At 41.6% G+C, this 18,784-nt stretch overlaps 1 protein-coding gene across 9 annotated transcripts in view; it reads right to left on the minus strand.

The window, feature by feature from the left end:
* Nucleotides 1-17,124, minus strand: part of NRG1 (neuregulin 1) — a 469,260-nt gene extending 452,136 nt beyond the window's left edge. For 4 of the 9 annotated variants that reach the window (XM_074569467.1, XM_074569464.1, XM_074569463.1 and 1 more), the window contains exon 1: nucleotides 16,959-16,978. In XM_074569467.1, coding sequence (XP_074425568.1) covers nucleotides 16,959-16,963 — 5 coding nt within the window. In that variant the 5' untranslated portion in view covers nucleotides 16,964-16,978. Of the gene's footprint in view, nucleotides 1-16,958; nucleotides 17,007-17,065 lie in introns of those variants that run through there. The other 5 variants (XM_074569468.1, XM_074569465.1, XM_074569470.1 and 2 more) reach the window with 4 other exon arrangements.
* Nucleotides 17,125-18,784: the final 1,660 nt, after the last annotated feature.

Here is an 18,784-nt window from a genome sequence, read left to right on the forward strand (position 1 = left end):
CCTTAGCTGAAGATGCAGAGGCAAGTTGTGAGTTTTTATTAAATATCCTTTGCATGCATCACTCCATTCCCCTCCTCTTTTTAGCAGAAGCCACCATATAGCAGCGATGGCCTTTTTTTTTGCTTGAGACTTCACTTCAGCAGCTTTCCTGCTCGATAAAAGGTCCAGTCCATCAGTGTCATCTCCACTCAGCTATCTGGAGTCTTGAGAAGCAGCAGGCTACATTTAAACATGGGAAACAGGTTAGGATAGCAATCAGTCAGAATTGAGCTTTAGTGCTTCCAGGAAAACACCTGGATAGCAACACTTCATCAACTGTAGGAGAGCTATTGATCCAACTTTGACCTTATGGCAGGAACAGTGGGTAGATGTGTAGCATCTATAATAGTAACCAAAGAGGTCTGGGAGGGAAAATATATTTCAAGTTAACACTTACCTACCTCTCCTGTGATTATTTAGTAAAAAGCAAGACTCCTGCCCCTTTATGCTCCTACCAAACAAGGGCAACAAGAGTCTTCTCTAGTACAGCACTGTGTGTATGTTAACTTCTTTTCCACTTTGCACTTTGGAGGCAGCAATCAGCTCTGCTCCTTGCTTACTGTCAGTTTAATTTCTCTTGCCAGCTGAAGAATTCTGTGGCAGAAAAATGCTGAGACTAGAGGAGGTGCAGAAAAAGCAGCCCTAGTAGCTGAGGAACCTGTGAGTTTAGCTGGGGTGTATTCTAGTTCAGCCACAAGATCTCAAACCACCTGTAGGAAACAGTCTGCCAGACCCACAGACTGACAGGCACCAGATTAAACAGGGAACAGATTAAATTTTTTGCCTTGAGTCTTTCACCCAACTGAAATGGAGTTACTTCAAAAACCACTTGTTCCCCTTTTGGGGCTGCCCTGAATACCGGAATGATTAGTTTTATTGCTGCTAATACTTACAGGCAGTGAATTTCAAAGTACTGTGGATATTTCATGGAAACGGAAGCACAGAACAAATAAATTTACATAGATATATTTAACTTTGCAGATTGTTTGAAAGTGGTTTTCAGCAGGACTTTAGTAGTTAGTATTCATCAGGGGCTGGGAGGTGAGGGCTTTACTGCAGTGTAAGCGTGACATAGCTGACTGAGATTTTCACACTAAAAACACTATTACATGTACCCGTCATGGGACAGAAGCTGTGCTTACGGATTTCTCCAATGAGAAAGATATTTGTCTCCTACATGGAATAGTAGAAACTAGGTGAAGGCAAAGCAGTGAAAGCAGTGCTTTGCACAAAACATCTCCAGCTGTAATGTCAAAGTGTTACCTAGTGAACGCATGACACTTAAAACTCAGAGGGGCTCGCTTTCATTCAATTCACAGCTACCCATTACTGCAAATGTGAGGAATACATACAAAAGAAAATAAGAGGATGAACTCAGTTAATGAATTATTCCCTGTGAATTATTTATTTGGCTCAAAAAATAGCCACAGTTTTTGCTGCACAAGGAGAAATTTCAAAGTCATTCCACAAAAGTTGCTTACTAATTCCTCGGTGAAGACAGAGCTGGTAGTGTGAGGGTAAAAAGCAGAGCCTGAGCAGACTGCTTAAGACACTTCAGGTGAAATGCTGACTTAAGCAAGTTTTGCCATCGACTTCAGAGCCATTGTTTCCCCTCCAGCTCAAAAGCGATCACAGATATCTAATAAACAACTGGCGTTCAGATACTGCAGGCAAACATGTCAATTTTTATACATGCCTTTTCAAAGCCAAAGCTGACATCTTCACACAGCTGCCTGTGCCTATGTACCCTCTGTGTGATGCTAATGCTCTCTGCAAAATGTACTTGTGTATTAAGAGTCCGGTCCTGCAGAGCACTGTGCTATGATTCAATAGAGTATTTAAATGTGCGCTTACATTTGTGCATCCAAGTTGCCAACATGGTGCAGGTATTTAAGTGTTTAGCCGGACCACAGCAAAGACCCCACTGCCTTGTAAGATAAAACTCTGACACAACATATATTTTAACTGGCAAAGCAACACGTTTGTGGTAGTTTTGAAACAACTGGAGCAAAGCTTTGAATTATCTTAGGGCAGGTAAACATAATGGTGTTTGGGGTTGTTTTTTTTTAAAGCAGAAAACAGGAATCATTCCAACGCTTTAGATGATGTGCCAGAAACACATAGTAATGATGATATACATAGTAAGGCTAAAAACCACTTAAATTCAAGCCTAGTATTCAGTCTCCTCTTTTCAAAAATTACTCTCACATCCTAGTCTGCCAGATTGAAGTTGATATCATCCAATTAGTCTAAAAAGAATTAAGAAAGGCAGACACTGTTGTTGCTCTAGTTTATTGTCATTATTATTCTAAATAATAAAGCATTTCTTTATTATTAAAGAAACCACAGATAAGGACACTTATAACACATAACCACTTACAAGGCCGGATGAGGTATCGTGTTGCTGTATCAGCTTAATAAGAACCCAAATTTCTCCATTTCCTTTAAAGACAAAATATCAAAAATCTGAAACCAGACTCTTGAAAGCAAACGTATGGAAATTCACTGCTTGGGGATGGATGGACTGACTCCACAGCTGCGCTCTGCTTCCACAGCATTGTTTACATGAGGAAAGCTTTAGCCAACTTGTCAAAGTACCCTAAGTCATCACGTTTAATATTTTCTTTACATCCTTTAGTCCTGAAGTGATGGGCTAGATATCTAGAGTAAAGTAGAGTTGTATTTGGCAGGTGTTTATTGCTTTTAGCTGTACACAGGCAGCAGCCTTTCTTAGCAGAAATAATGCTCTAATCTTAGCAGAAATCTCACCTTTCCCTTCTGCTTGTCTTTTTAGAGTGTCTTAAAAAAGGAATCAGTTTTGACACCTCTCTGTCTTACTGTGAGTGCCAGAAATTTTAATCTGTTTGCTTTAATGCATCAGGTCTTGTGTTTATAGGTTTACACTAGAATCTCAGCCTATCTTTTAATTAAAACATCTTAAAACAATCACGAAAACACAGTCTAGGGAAGTTCAAAAGTAGGAGACAGTTAAATATTTTTTATACTGAGTCAGAAAATTGAATTTTTCTTCCTGAGAAATAACTCACAATCTTTGAACATATGGGGTTGAAACGTGTGTCAAATAGAAGAACTGCATTTGCCCAAGGAAGCTTATGAGTAGCGCCTTTAACATGAAACCCAACACAAGGTGTGTCATTGTGGTGGGGTTACTGGCCATCATCACAGATGGCAGGGACAGCAGGAAATGTGTCTGCAAGCAAGGTGGCAAAAGCCCTGGTCTGTTCATGTAGCTTTTCCTGAAAAGAGAGGTAAGTTGTGCTCTCCTGGTACCTCCCTGCTACTCATGCACTCTCAGAGCTTGGGCAGGCGCTCAGACTTTGATGCGGTGATTTAAAATTTTACCATTATTATGCATTCATCTTCTTTTCTACAAGGATTAGCAAAAATTGTGTGTCCCAGTTCCAGCATGTTAGAGTTTAAGAGTAGTGAAGAAGAGTTATTCATTTGGGTGTCTGTGCATTTTCTCCCCTGTGCAGCATCTTAACAATATAACATGGTTGTCCAAATGGTAGTCAAGTATTTTACAGTAATCAGAGTCTGAAGTGACAGAAAACTACTCCACACTTTGCAGATCAGTGTTATTCACAGTTTGCTTTACAATTAAGATGTGTGCTGTTAAAAGCACTGCTGAAAGAGCAGTTGTTTACCCCTGAGTTCACAAGAAATCTTCTTTGGTCCTACAAAAAGCAATAGTATCATATTATCAGACATGCTGTTGACTACAACTGTAATAACTTGTTGTCTATATGTAGACATTTCTCATTTTTAGGACACACTTAAAACATGCGACCTGTTAAAAAAATAATTTGCTTCCTACTTATTGTATCCTTCAAAGGCTTCTCTGGAAAATACAGGGACATTTGCTTGCCAGAAGTATGTCTTCCATTAACTGAGTGTCTCTGAGCTATACCTTCAACACCAAGCTATGAATTATAACCTGAATAGAAGTGGCTTCAAACTGAACAAAAATGTTAAGAAAAATGCCTGCAGGGATATAGCAACTGCTGAGGAAAAGATTTAGCTATTGCTGTTCATGGCATTCGCTGCATTGTAACCCGCTTTCAAAGTAGAGCAAATTAATAGAATTAAACAAGAGGGAACAATAGGTCATATTAGAACACTATATTAAGACAGTTATAGCGGGGAAATTACATAAACTAACAATTAATTAGTCATCCATAGGAATTTGCAGCAGAAAAACTGAGTTGCCATGGAAAATGCTGATGGTGTTTAAAAACTAAGGAAGTTAGAGTCTGACAGTGTGGGTATATCTCCGTTAGAGTTATTGGTGGTCAAAAGATATGTCAGGGCTAAGGCAGGCCTGATCTAGCACCTCTTTGTTATTACAAACCATCCTTTTGCTATCAGTGCTATTAAGGCCTATATGACACAACACATTTCTTGGCCAGACAGTGTTATGGAATTCAGATTTACAGAGCTGAAAAATTATTAGGAGAAAAGTAACACTGTTAGGAGAACAAAAACACAAAAGACATCTCTATATTGCTGCTAAAAGTTTGTATTTCAAGGTTGCAATACTGGTGCTGACCATTAATAAACTGATGCAAAGGAAAGGAATTTGCAGGAAGTCTCTTTTCCATATCTCTGTTTCTTCATTATTTTTCCACTCAGTAAGATCCTTTTGACTCATTTCCCTGAGTACGACTAATCATCAAGACAATTAAAGCATGAGGCTTCTTCCCAAAAAATGACACTGGAGAGCTTTTTTTCCTTTAGCTGTGGGATTCCAACATACCACATTTGCTCATCTGAAAGTCAGGAGAGTTTCTTGGTTTGTCTTTAGCTATCACAGACCCTCACACTTATATTTTCAGTGGAAACAAAAGCCATTTTGATTTATACGCCCCTGTCAAAAGTATTTAGACCTCTTTCTCTAAGGGTCATCCATATGGAGCTAGTGCCCATATGATATTGTCAAAGGTGCTCATCTTTGGATGCCCCAGCAAGTTTCACTAAAAAAAAATCAAGTTGCTCAGCAAAGAGAACACCCAGTATTAGCAGTTTAGTTTCTTCTCCCCAAATACAAGTGGTATCATTCCCCAGGTGCTCCCCAGCACAATAGAAGAACAGAGCAACTGGCTGAGGTGTAGCAAAGCAAGACAGCTGCTCTGGGGAGGTGAGGGAAGAGACGCTGGGAATGACTAGCCAACACCACTGCAGATCAAGAAGCCATTTCAGTACCCCAAGGACACCTTAATTCCTGGACTCTCTGGTGCTCACAGTTACAGATGGGTGTTCCTCCTTACTACTTTTTCCTGACAGGTCTCTGATGTGTTGTCCAGCATGAAGATAGAAGTCACCCTTGAAGCTGAGAGCAAGTTCACAGGTGGTGCAGCCAGAGGCAGGTTCAGAAGTTTTTTCCTACCGCAGAGATTTATGTCAGTGTATGTTCCTTACCATTATAGCCAAGCACTTCAGAAAGACAAATGAAAGCAGTACTGTTAGTTCCCGTCTTCTAAATGGTAATAACAGACCAGTCCAGGAAAATAGGGGGGTGTTGCAGTGCAGAGAAGTGCAACAGCATATGTTAAGTCCCCCGCTATCTGGCTGTAACAGCTGGGCCACACTGCTGCTCAGTGGGTTCTTTTCTTTTCCCAGGTACTTCATGTCTGTTCTCCTGTGTCTTGAACACTAACATCCTGTTTCAAGTATTTGATGGGTATTTTTTGTCATAACTTATTTGCTTTTCTTCTCCAGGCTAATTAAGAGTTTGAGTTTCCTGATACGTATTTTGAGAAATTATCTGACTCTTTTATTAGTTTTTCCTTATGACTCTTTGCGTGACTCAAGCCAAAGTACCACTCTCCTTGACTAGGCACAACCTCAAGGTGTCCATAAACTACTGAAGACCTTGAAAGTTCAAGTGAAAAGCCCAAGTGTTTTCATGGCTTCTTCCAGATGACTGTTTCAGAATACCAAGCCAATAAAAAGCTATTATCTAATTTTACAAAGACTGGCATCCTATTTCATGTGGATTTCTAAAATACTTTGATCTCAAATTTTCTGTTTCACAGCAGGTGAAACCTCTAGGTAGTAGAGGATGCATGGGTATGAAAGTAAAACCAATACCATTCACCTTCAAACCAAAACAGATTCTCATCAACATCTCCAGTGTGATCTCTGTGTGAAAATTGCCTGGACACACTTTGCCAGTATTTCTCTCAATTTGAAACTGAATTGTGAAAGATTTTAAAAGTAAGTAGACTAATGTACCTCTGCACATGCAACTGTGACTTAAGCTGACACAGATGATGGTGGCATATTGAAAAGGGCCATTATTCACATTTCAGGATAACAATGACAGCAGTGTGTAAAAACACACACCCCCCAAATTCACCCACCAACGTGACCTTAGAGCGAACAGTGAATGAAATGCCAATGACAAGTAAACATAGACATCTCGAACACCAAAGTAACTTCAAAAAACCAGTGCCTTTGTTGGGGAGGAATAAGACCAACAGACCATGGCCTGTCCACTTTCAGGGACAATGAAGTCTTCAACTTACTAAAGCAGAAGGCCTTTCTGACCTACACTTGAGGAAAGAAATCCAACACACTACACTAAAGCAGGCGCTATCCACAAAGCAAAAATAACAAACTAAGATATTTTATTCTTCTATGAAAAAGACCAAAACTATAGATCCATAAGACAACAACATCCTGTCACAAAATATACGAAAGGAAACTAGCATACATTTAAGGAAAATGGACCTAAAATCAATTTGAAAATTGCAATCTGAAAGAAACAAGCAAACAAAAAATTGTAATATTGACCTTGAGCTACAGAGAAACTGTCCTATATATAAAGAGAAACTAAGCTCCACAAACATCTACTTACATAGCAGCTATCGTAGTTATCAATCAATATTATTCTTCCACATAAATGAAAGCTCTACATGTTTCTTCTAGTTCTATACCAACAGATAAGTGTTTCAGCAAATGCATCATATTTAATAAAACTAGTATAGTTTGCCTATGTTTTGCCTATGTTAAATAACATGGGGCAGATAAACTGTTTTCCATGCAATCTTCTGCATAGTTCTCTGTATGTAACATGGATTGTTGTAATTATCTGATAGCCAGGTTACTAAACATTATATGGCATTCAGAAAAATAAAATGCTGCAAGCTTTGCAATAAATATTGGAAATAAAAAATTGTTTAAAGCGTCAATGTTTTGCCATTGAAAAAACATGAAAAAAAATCTGAAAAGAAACGTGCCTCTAAATACAGGAACACGATCCTTTCTGTTAGACTCATGCTGAGAAAAACGAAAGTGAGAAGTAGTGGAGGTACATCATCATTTTAAAGTTCACCTGACATTAAAATACTATGGCAGATTAATTTGTTGAGAGAAACTGTAAAGATAGAAAGCTTTAATTAAGAGAGACAAAAGGTGGTTACACATGGGAGCATGGTCAAGAGAGCCTTTTTAGTGTCCAGAGTAATGTCTAAAAGTTAGATAGATTAATTTCAAAGGGATTTATGAAATCAATACCACAATACAGCAGTCAATAGTTATTCTGTATTATTAACACAAATATTGAACATCTTGAGAGATGCAGAAATAGCAAATGCCTCTGAAAAATAAAGGAAGTTTAAAAAAAAGTATTGTCTTTTTATTGGGATCTTTTTTTCTTTTATAAATGTCTACTCTAAGTAACTACCTTATAATGTCAGTTTAAGGAACAATGTCAACTCTGAGGTATGGAAGAAACTTCTGAACTCCCTGTAACAGTGAAATTAAAAGATGACACCATATTTTTTTATCTGAGAGATCTCCTGAGATCTGGAGTTAGAAAAGCATGTGCAGTTGAGACAGCATTAGACCATGAATAGAGCTTTCCATAAGTATTTAAATCTCAAAGTCACTGGATCTAATCAGAAGCATTAGTGTTCAAAATCACAACTGTAAATCACCAACAGGAGCAAAAGTATCGACCCTGCCTGCACCTGCAAAGAGATTATTCATCATTCCATGTCTGGACAACATTTTCAGAAGCAAGTACAAAATTAGCCTCCTAGAACAGGAATTATACATGAAAAGAGGTCAGTATTGAAAATGAAAAGCATAGCCAGTTACAGTTAAAAATCTGAAGAAGGTTTAAATTTAATTTGCATTTGTAAATGGACTACTTCTATTCCCTTGGCTCCCTTGCTATTCATCTTCTGAAGACGTCTCTGAATACAAACCTAACTGAATGTTTCTCTTGACCTTCATAACTTGTCAATAAAGTAAGACACTTTCACAGACATAGCAGAACATCTTGTCCTGCCAAAAGAAAATCCCGAGTAAATTAAAGGATTGAAAATCTGGCTCCAAGCCAGAGACAAAACCCTCATTTACCACAATTGGACAAAAACTCACTCCATCTGAACAGAGATTACTCAACTGCATAGCATCCATCAAGCCACTGCATGCTGTTTCTATGTATCAGGAAGAAAGAAGTGCTAAAATACTTCTTAAGGACTTAAGATACTTAGGTTTTATTTGCTTTCTGGTTTTATTGAAGGTATATCCACAGTCACTGAGGGGTGGGGAGGAAGAGGTGTCTATCTTCTACAACGTCCTCCATGACAAAGCAAGTCTTGCTGAAGAAGAGTGAGTGTCACAAATTCAGTACCAGCTACTCATCAGAAACCTACGTGAATCATACAATGTGTTGTAGCAATAAATTACCTGGAAGTCAAGATGCTCATAACAAGTATATGTGGCACAGCCAGTGGACCTGCAGACCATTCCTGATTTTCATTCCTTTAGCAAAAATAGGTAGATTTTCAAAGACACCTAAGTACCACTCACCCTATACTACAACTTCTTAACAGGAAACTGGACGAACTAAAAAGATTCAAATGTCCAGATATCCATACCCATTCATCAGTTTTGAAGTTCTCAGCAAAAATGTTTGGAAAAGATACCTGGAAAAGCTTCTGTTTTCTTCTGTGTTTAGGATGTATCTTTGTTCTCAAATGTTGATACTTTTGCTCAGATCTATGCCTACTTAAATTTGTCCCCAGAATCTTTTGAAATATGTATTTACAAGCTTGATACCAGTGCCTTAATCTTCAGCAAAAATCAAATCACCTCTTGGAAGGCTTTCTTTTCTTATCTAATTGTGGTTTTTGAAAAAAATATTAATCACCTGAGAGTTTAAAACTTCAACCTTGTCAAAAATCTTCTCTTCAACTGGAAAATACTCCCTAAATAAACTTCATTGTGTTTTGTTTTGAATTCAAACTGTATAATAAAAGGAATCTCAAAAAGAATTGATCGTCAACTACAGTAATTTCAGCATGTACTAATTTCCACTGTAATCTTCATCTCACTGTTAATAGGAAGTTATCACATCTCTACTAAGGAAAATTTGCATTTCATTAATATTCCACCTTATCTTGATTACTCTTCTAAAGCATTGCTACTGTTTAGAAGGATGTGTATTCAAATGCGTAGAAGAGGGCCAAAAAAATCTGCTTTAAAAGCAAATACCAAAGTGCTTCCTATTAGAGTACACACACATACTGAAACTTTCAGCTATGCAATTTACCAGATGTCAAGGGAGAAATATTATTTTTGAATATTCACTGAAATATCCCAAAGTGCCAAACCACTTTCCGATGCAATTTAGGCTGGACAACAATAGCTTCAGGGGCTGTTCTTGTGTTAGTGAAAGTCAATGCAAGTTTTGCCACTGACTTCAGTACAGAAACACATTCTAACGTAAACCAGAATTTTGGGTACTTCCAAAACCCTATCAGATAACCGGTTTTATCCAAAATGTTTAGGATCAACTTGCTTATAGTGCATTAGGTTTCTGACACAACACAATTGATGCATCTAACAGAAAACAACAGTTAAAACCTCCCTAATCACATGCAGGGCTCAGCAAAACACTTGGGTAAGAAGCAAAAGAAAGGGCAGGAGTTCTCTCTGATTAAGTTTAAACATGCGCAACCTGCAGGGGACCATGGGCAACAACCAGCTGTCATAAATAAGCAAATGACCTGTGCTCATAAACGTCTGCTCTCGGCCAGTGATGCACAGAGACTAGATCCTGCCGAAAGTCGCCAAGGGCCCTGCCTCGCTGCCGGCTGAAGCAGCTGTGGCAAAGCTTTTGATTTCAGCACTGCAGATCAAACAACAGGCACTGCAGCGTTAATCTCCGCCATCAACAGAAAGCATTTGCTGAAAACTAGCAACGATGTGCTACCACTATTATTCTTCCACCACCAGCAAAAATAAAAAATCATCAGCACATTGTGAAACAATGCCTGTTCAACAGCACAATTCTTTACAGAGCTTGCTCTCCCCTAACTCAAAAACATTGGCAAAAGGTGGCGGTACTGCAGAAAGAGGCCCAAAGGGGCCAGCAGAAATTGCCAATTTTCCACTTTCATACACAAAGTGGAAGAAGTCACCTGCCTCTAGGACAATGGAAGCAACATGTGCCCATAAGATACCCTGGAGGAACTACAAGGTTGGTTTTATACCCATCATTTGTTCCCAGAATATGCAGTATTGGATTCTTAAGCAACAATGCTTGAGAGCAGCTGGTCATAAAACTCAGCACTTCAAAATAATTAACAAAAAAAATCACTATAAACATAAATGCTGTTTTTAAAAAACAATACTGAAAAATTGTAACTGCCAGCTGATTCTGTGAAAATGTGTTTGATTGCAGATGATGTTCACTGATGGAAGGAATCAAAATGTATTTGCTCTCTGGGGTTGGTATGTTTCCCATGGTTATACATGCTCCAGTACAGGAGAAGTACAGTAGAATTAACTGTTCTCCATCAGCCTCGTACAGTGAGCTGGCAAACATGAAAGCTGAGAAGAAAGAAGAATGCAGTCATCATGTATGCGGCCTGCCCTCACAAGAAATAGTGAATGTTTTGGACAGCTGTAACAAAACCTAATTGAGTTCCTATTCACCTGTTATGAATCACATTCCCTCCCTCTGCTCAGCTCGCAAATGCTCTTTCACACAAAGAAAGGGCAAACATGTACATACAGATAACTGCTAAAAAAATGACAACTGCTCTTGTCAGAAAGCAGGTGGATTATAAATTAATTTTGACTGTTGCCGTAAATGACTTGATAGCATGACAAGAAAAAGATGCAGTACTATGTAGAGATTATGGCTTTTTCAATGTTCCTTTTTAAACCTCTGTATGTAAAAAATAAATATTAGGGAAATATTTTCAGAATGTTATAGAAAATATATGGACTAATTTACACTGATGATTTCAGGTTTTTTATTTCATCAGGAATTTAGCTTGGCTAAATGCCTGAGAGGCCTGGTGTATGCAGAAAAGCAGACATGTCTTTGTCAGAGTTTGACATTTTCCAATGTTCCTTATGCGTCCCTGAAGTGGCTCCTTCTTCCCTGCAAGTGAGAAAATCCCCTTGAAACATGGAGATACCCTAGCATGCCACAGATTAAATGCTTCTCAAATTCCTTCTGGCTCACCTGCTGATGATCCCCTGCATGGACACGCATGATGTGGGGTTGACAGCTCGTACAGTTTCAACTTTCCCTTTTATTTCCCCAGAGCATGCATACATTTTTCAAGATAACACGTGAAACTTTTTCTGAGTCATAAATTGCTACTCAGAGACTTTAGCTTGGATGCTGGTTTTGGAGCAATTTGTGTTATCAGTTACTACCTTTTCTCAACAGCTACAGGACCATCACATACAGAGTTCCCTGTAAAGCAGTCAGGCTTTCTGTCTACCCTCCAGAACAAGCTGGTATCTTTAGCTAACAGCCTCATTTTGATTCTAAAACTTTGTTAAATCAGAATAGACTTTGCAATAATTGAATATTTATAGTTTTAGTTAAAATTTGGTGAAGACATACATCGTGCAAGCGTGCTTAAAACGTTCATTAGTAAGCTCATGCGTAAAGTGCTAGATTAAGCACAGAGCTTCAGGGAAAATTCTGGAGACTATTTGTCTATACAGCAACAGATTTGCCTTCCACAGTGTGCTCTATCTATCGATAAACTCATATACTAGTTTACTGAACTATTTTAAGAATGAAAGTGCTGGTGTGCATGACTCACATTTTATTAAGGTAATGACCATGATGCATTCTATTTAGATACGCATCTCATTGCTGAAGATGATCTTGGCATGAAAGCAGCAATATACCTATGCTATTCCAGAGCATTACACAATCATAGAATACATATCTAATTGTGGACAAAAGAAATGCTCATAATCAAACAAATAGTTAGAACTGCTACCAGAATGCAATCAAAACACATCACTTACAAGCATTAGAATGCAACCCTTATCCAAATTATAGATACACACATGCCTAGGTATACAAATGGGGGGAACAGTTTCCAGGTTATCCGAAAATAATTATTTAATCCATGTTTCTTGATTTTCTTTCCACTGCAAAGATTTAAATCACCACATTTCATATTTACATGTATTACGAATTGCATCTTGCAAAGCAGATATTCCAAGATGATTAATCACCAGTACTATTTTGGAAGAAAAGTGTCCATACTTGCAGTTGTTGCTGCTGCTGGCAACGCGCATGGAAGCACCTGGGCAGTGAGACTAGCACATGAGGAAAAAACAGAGGCAAGTTTTGCTCACCTTCCTGACGTGAGCCATCCCAGTCAAAACATTGAATATAGATGTGTGTGTGCATGGAGAAAGGAAGGTCATGCACCCTTGTTATTTCTAGCACGTAAATTGAATCAGTAGAAAATTAAGGGGAGGGGTGGCGGGGAGGAAGTTGTCATGTGTGTCCCCCCCATCAACGCAAGGTGCCTGTCACAGCGTAGACTCTACAGGCACCAGAGGCAATATCAAAATTTCCCTCTGCTTCAAGGGCACAGGATCGGGCCCCAGGCAAGCAGAAAAGGTGAGTGCTGCATTTTGAAGGAGCCCTTTAGCACCTCAAAAATTCAGCTGTTAGGATGAGTCTCTCTGTCTTAAAAAAGAATGACTAATGGGCAGACTGGGATGGCTGCAAAATCCAGCCTGCAGAAGCCAGGTAGGAAGACTACCCTCTGACTTGGCAGACAGAGCTAGTGACAGGCAGCTAACTCCCTGCAAGCAAAAGGGAAAAGGAGAAAACCCCCACAATTCAAGCAGCTGTTGAGGCAGCAACACAGATGAAATCCCAGAAGGGTTACCCAGGAAGGATGTTCGATCAGGATCAATGTCCAGACCTTCAGCAGTGTGCTTATCCCAACAAGAAGTATTATCCACGAAAAACAAAGACATAATTTCAGATATTCCTAACTGGGGTGGATTGCTTTCAGATCACAAAACCAGAACCCTCTTGTAAACACGGAAAATAACAGAGTGTTCTGAAGAGATATCAGTCATGCCTCCACACTGCATATGCCTGATTTACATGGACAGATTTCATATAAATATATATATTGAACATATACAAATATATAAAATCTGTTCCTGCTCTAAACATAGGATTTATACAGCTTTAAATATGTATATATGAGAATGAAATACATTCAGCCTATACAACTTCAAGTCAGCTAGGCATGCAGAGCACATGAACTCTAAATAAAGTATTTTCAGAGAGTGGCACATCTTTTCTTTGAAAGAGACACATTAATCAGTCTTAGCTAGCCTCAAACTGATGTTTATAGATAAAACCATTTAAAATGAACTATCGATGGAGTTTATTTTCAGTAGTACTGGGAAAAACTACAAACCATAAGTATGAGAGAGAGTCAAGTATTTAAAGGAGGTTTCAAGTTTGCTCCCTCCCCTGAATTTCAGCGCAGTTGTGAAAGTGACAGTGAAATCGTGCCGCTATTCAAAGAGTGAGCTGACAACGTGTTTAAAGTTTAGAATAAACTTTTTTATTCCTTCCCTATCCACTTGATTAGAAACATCTGTACATCAGGGAGAAATGTGACTGTAGACAGAGCTGCTGACCAAACCAAAATGAGTTAGCACCCAAATCCAGGGGCTGGATGGCTACAGAGGAGGCCTGTAACATCCCTCAGAATTGCCAGTGTGCAAGCTACTGAATAAAGACAAAAATAGAATCCTTGGTGCAGGCAAAGGACTTCAAATATACAACTTCAAATGCATTTTTTAAGTTGCTTACATTTAGGAGAAATCTCTTAAACATCTACAGGCAGTTTGACTTGATGAATAGGCATGAAAAACACTTTTCACATGTTCTGCATATCACAGGCATATTATATAAAAATAAAGTTTAATTTCTCATTAGACTAAATGGATTTTAAGCACCCTGGTGAGTCCATTTAAACAAATTTTCATTAGTACAAACACATTTTTGAAAAAAAGAATGTGCCTAGATAAATATATTTAAGCTGTTACTAACTTCATTATATTGCTTTGTGGCAATCTCAAGAAGTGAAAAAACAGTTAAAGTGCCTGCCTGTGGTCAAATCAAACACCACACAACCCCTGGCTTGCCAACTGGCCATGTCTTCAACTGTGTAAGGAAACAGCCATCTATAAAACTAGCATCCACAACTGCAAAGCTGGTCCATTCAAACACACCGGATACTTAACTTCTGCCTATTATAACTGGCACTTGAAGACAGTAAAATAGATTGCAAGAGGGGGTGGAGTACTTGTAATAAGAACATCTGGGATGGACAGCAAGCATGATTGAACAAGTACACCGCTCTTCCTTACATCAGAGCCCTCTTCTGCCAGCTGTGGGACAGTGCTCTCCTGGCCCTTCTGCAGCTGCAGCGTGGAAAGCATTTTACAGCCCTGGAGAATTTATGGGAGGATACATGGGTCCGGCATGAGCAATAAGTAGCCTTACATTGAGTGCCCCACTTTGTCTTCTGCACAGAGCTGAGGAAAGCCAGCTGAATGACAAAAGATGATCTCTGCTGAGGCTTTGCCTCCCGATCGATCTGGTTCTGTGGGTTTCTACACAGGTGTTGTATATTTCTTCTCATTAGTCACGTGAGCAGTTCAGCATGGAAGCCCCTAGGATTATTCGCATGATTAATCATGCCAGCAGAACATCTACAATCCTAAGCCTTCATAAAGGACAGCTCTGCCTTCAAAACAGTGGAGAAAATTTATGTCCACGGTGAGGTCTGTTTAAAGCCAGCAGAAGCACTTACATGAGCAGAGAAAAGAGAGAAGGAAAAGTCATGAATGTGAGGCAGCTCATTACTTTCTTGAATTGCTCTTTTTTCCTCTCCCACAGTCTCAAAAGAAGCAACCAACGAAGTAGCAACATTTTCTTCAAAATAAACTCAAGCAAAATGACCTGTTCTCATCTCAGTGATAAATTTATAAGTTGGTCTAGTACCATGAATCAGAAAAGCAGAGGCCAAAGTCAACAAGCATGAGATGTGACTTATAAGCTGGGACCCACCAGCAAGTGAAACACACTGAACCACAAAGGAATTTGGGTAGGCATTGAAGGGAGTGTAGATTTTACTAGCTGTGACTCCCCCAAACCCAAGATTTTCATGGAGTCCCACTTAGACAGGCCTGAGTACCTATGCAGGCTTTCATTCTGTAGACAGAACCTTCACCTTTAGAAATACATTTTGCCAGCTTCTGTGCAGCTGAGGAATCGTCCTTGCCCATGACTAACCTGTCTCATTATCAATAGCCACACGATCACACAGTTTAACTCCTCTCAGCCTGTATCTGGTAGCCTGTGGTAAACAGTACTGATTACCTTTCAAACAGGCAGATTCCTTTCAACTTCAGAAAAAAAACCATGCTTCCAAGTGCCATACATTTAAAGCAAAATGCTTGCAGAGTTCAGTTCCCACGAAGTCCAAGTGAGCATCTAGGAGCTAAGACCTGTGGATAACCAAATGCAAAAGCATGGCTTCCTCACACCTACACACACACACAGAGCAGCTCAGAGAAAGGATATTTTTAAAGCTTCAAAGATTAAGACAGTGCCAAAAATGCAACACTGCAGCTCATTATTTATGCAAATGAAGAATATTTGTTATAAGAAATGCTGCAGAATAATGAAGGAGAATGTTTAGCTGCTGCAGGAAAACGAAGCTTAACACTGGCTGCAAGAAGAAAAGGCTTGAAAAGAAGCATATAGCTACTACTTCTTTTACATTCAGAGAAGTTTCCACTATAAGAAATGGATTTACTCCCAGGAGTAAGGATGCATTGTTCCCTAACAATCAGTGTTAGTCATGATGTAGTGGCTCGAGACTAAGAAAATGCAAGAATAAAGCAGCTAATCTTCAGCTGACCTCAAATTCATTTAAGATAATGCACAGCAAAACCAGAGTCTATGCAGTTTTCATTTGCAAAACTGCAGGGTGCCACGGAGCTACTTTATCTTGTCTGTTGCAACCAGATGTTGAGCAGATACTGCCTAGTAATGCAAACTGAAACCCCCAGCCAGTTCCGGACGGCTGCCCCGAGTTGTGTTTGTGTTACCCTGTGTTCTAGCCGATTACTCATGGTCTCATCTGCCAGCCGCTTTCCGCCACGACCGGATCACAAACCCTGCGGGGCGGACCGAGCACGGCTCGGCCAGACATTTCCATCCCGAGCCCAGCCACCATCCTGCTCCCGCCGAGGCAGCACCGGTGCTACACCGCAAGGCGGGATCCAGGGAAGGAAACCCTCCTTCCCTGCGCGCCTCTCCGCGCCGCCCGCCGTGCCTCCAGACGCGCCGCGGAGACGCCGCGCTCGCCGCCGCCGCGCTCAGCACCGCGGACAGCGCCCCGCGGGGACCGGGCAGCCGGACGCTGTCTGGCGCGGGGCGCCCGGCGGGGACCCGCCGCCCCGGGGCCGGGAGAAGCGGCCTGGCGGCGGGCTGCCCCGCCGGGGTGCGCACACGTACACGCACACGCACACACACACACGCACACACACACCGCGGCGCCGCCGTCACTCACCACATCCCCCGCAGGGCGCCCCGCCGCCGCCGCCGCCGCCGCCCGCCGCCCCCGGCGCCGCGGACGCCCCCCGCAGCGCGGCGGCGGTGGCGCCGGGCGGCCGCGGCTCCATGCGGAGGGCAGCGGCGGCGGCTCGCCTCCCCCCGGCCGCCCCGCGGAAGCCGCCGCCGCCGCCGCGCAGAGCCGGAGCGGGAGGGCGGGGAGCCGCGGCCGCATGGTGCTGCCCGCCGCCCCGCCCGCCGACCGCCCCCTGCGCACCGCACCGCCCCCCGCGCCCGCCCTGCCGGCCATGGACCCGCGGCCGGCGGTGCTCTGCGCGGGCCGGCAGCTCCCCTGGCCCCCAGCCCACCGAGGCGGTAAACAGGGATCTCGTCCCTTCCTCAGCGCATCTGTTTCGTTCCCCCGAGTTCTCCCTCGTCTGTTGCCTGCCACGCACGTCGCATGCTCCTTTCGTAAATAAAAGAGGATAGTGTTGCTCGCGGGCGGTTTGCGATAACCAGAGGTAGTTCACATGCTTCCTAACAAGTGCCTCACTGGGAAAACCCGCACCGAGTCTGCGCTGTGCTTGATGGTGGTATAGACTTGAGCAAGGGTCTCATACCCCCAGTTCCTTCTACATGAAGCAAGGCCTCCAGACCCTGTATAGCTTTTAGTATAAGGGGACACACTAGGCAAACAACGGTAAAAGCACAGACACCAATATTCAGTACTGGAAGAGCTTAAGAACCCGGATTTCTCACTTTTAGATGAAACCCCCCATCTACTCGTTCACAGATTCCTCCCCACCTCAGGTGCGCCAACCTGACACTTCAGCTGGTTTCACTGGGTTATGTCCAGTCAAGTTGGGAAGATGCCCAAGAACCTCCAGCCACCCTGTCCCCCCCTGTCTAGGCACTGAGCACCCTCCTAGGGAAGAAAGGTATCTTCCAATCTCTGTGAGTGCCCTATATTGCAACGAGTAATTTCTGCCTTAGGTGAACTCTGAGAAGAGTCTATCTCTCTCAGTGCCCTGTTGTGAAGGAGCTGATGACAGCCAGAAAAGCTCCCTTTCACTGTCTTGTTCCCAAGCTGAACAAAAGCACTTCTTGCTGCATCTCCTGCCATGTGCCATGGTCCAGCCCCCTCTGCATCTCAGTGGCTTCCACTGGACTTGCTTTATGGAGTCCGTCTTAAGATGACCCGGGAACCCCAAACTGAACCTGGCATTTGCCGATGCTGAACTCCAGGAGGTTCCTATCAGCTCATTTCACTGGCTTGTCAAGATCCCTCTGAAGAGCAGCTCTCTTCTCCAGTGTATCTGCCATTCCTCCCAGTCTGGGAGCATCTGCAAGCTTGCTGAGAACACACTCTGTCCCATCATCCAGGTCATTAGTAAATATATTACAAAGTCTGGGCCTCAGTATCAGTATTTCAGAGGGACACCACTAGTAACTAGCCACAAGTTAGACTTTGCATTGCTGATTAAAACCCTTTGAACCTCAAGCTCCAGCCAATTTTCCATGCATCTTCTAGTCATCTTATCCAGTGCATATCTTTCCCATATCCTGACCCACTTGCCAGTTTTTATGGTATCTAACAGCAAATCTAAAATCTACAGTGCATGTGCATGTGCACAGTGGCATGCTATAATCAGGTATATGGGCGTCTGAACTCAGAGTACAAGAAGTAACCTCCTGCCTCTTCCCCAGTATGTGCACTTCAGCATCAGGCTCCTGAATGAGCTCTTAGCAACGAATAAGGGAAAAAACAAAGAATAATTTTCAAAATTTTTTGCAGAGAATACTGATTACTTCAATGCATCCCTAATTTGAGCAGTGCCTAACAAA

Source organism: Larus michahellis, chromosome Z (genome assembly GCF_964199755.1).
Source record: "Larus michahellis chromosome Z, bLarMic1.1, whole genome shotgun sequence".
Classification (NCBI taxonomy): domain Eukaryota; kingdom Metazoa; phylum Chordata; class Aves; order Charadriiformes; family Laridae; genus Larus; species Larus michahellis.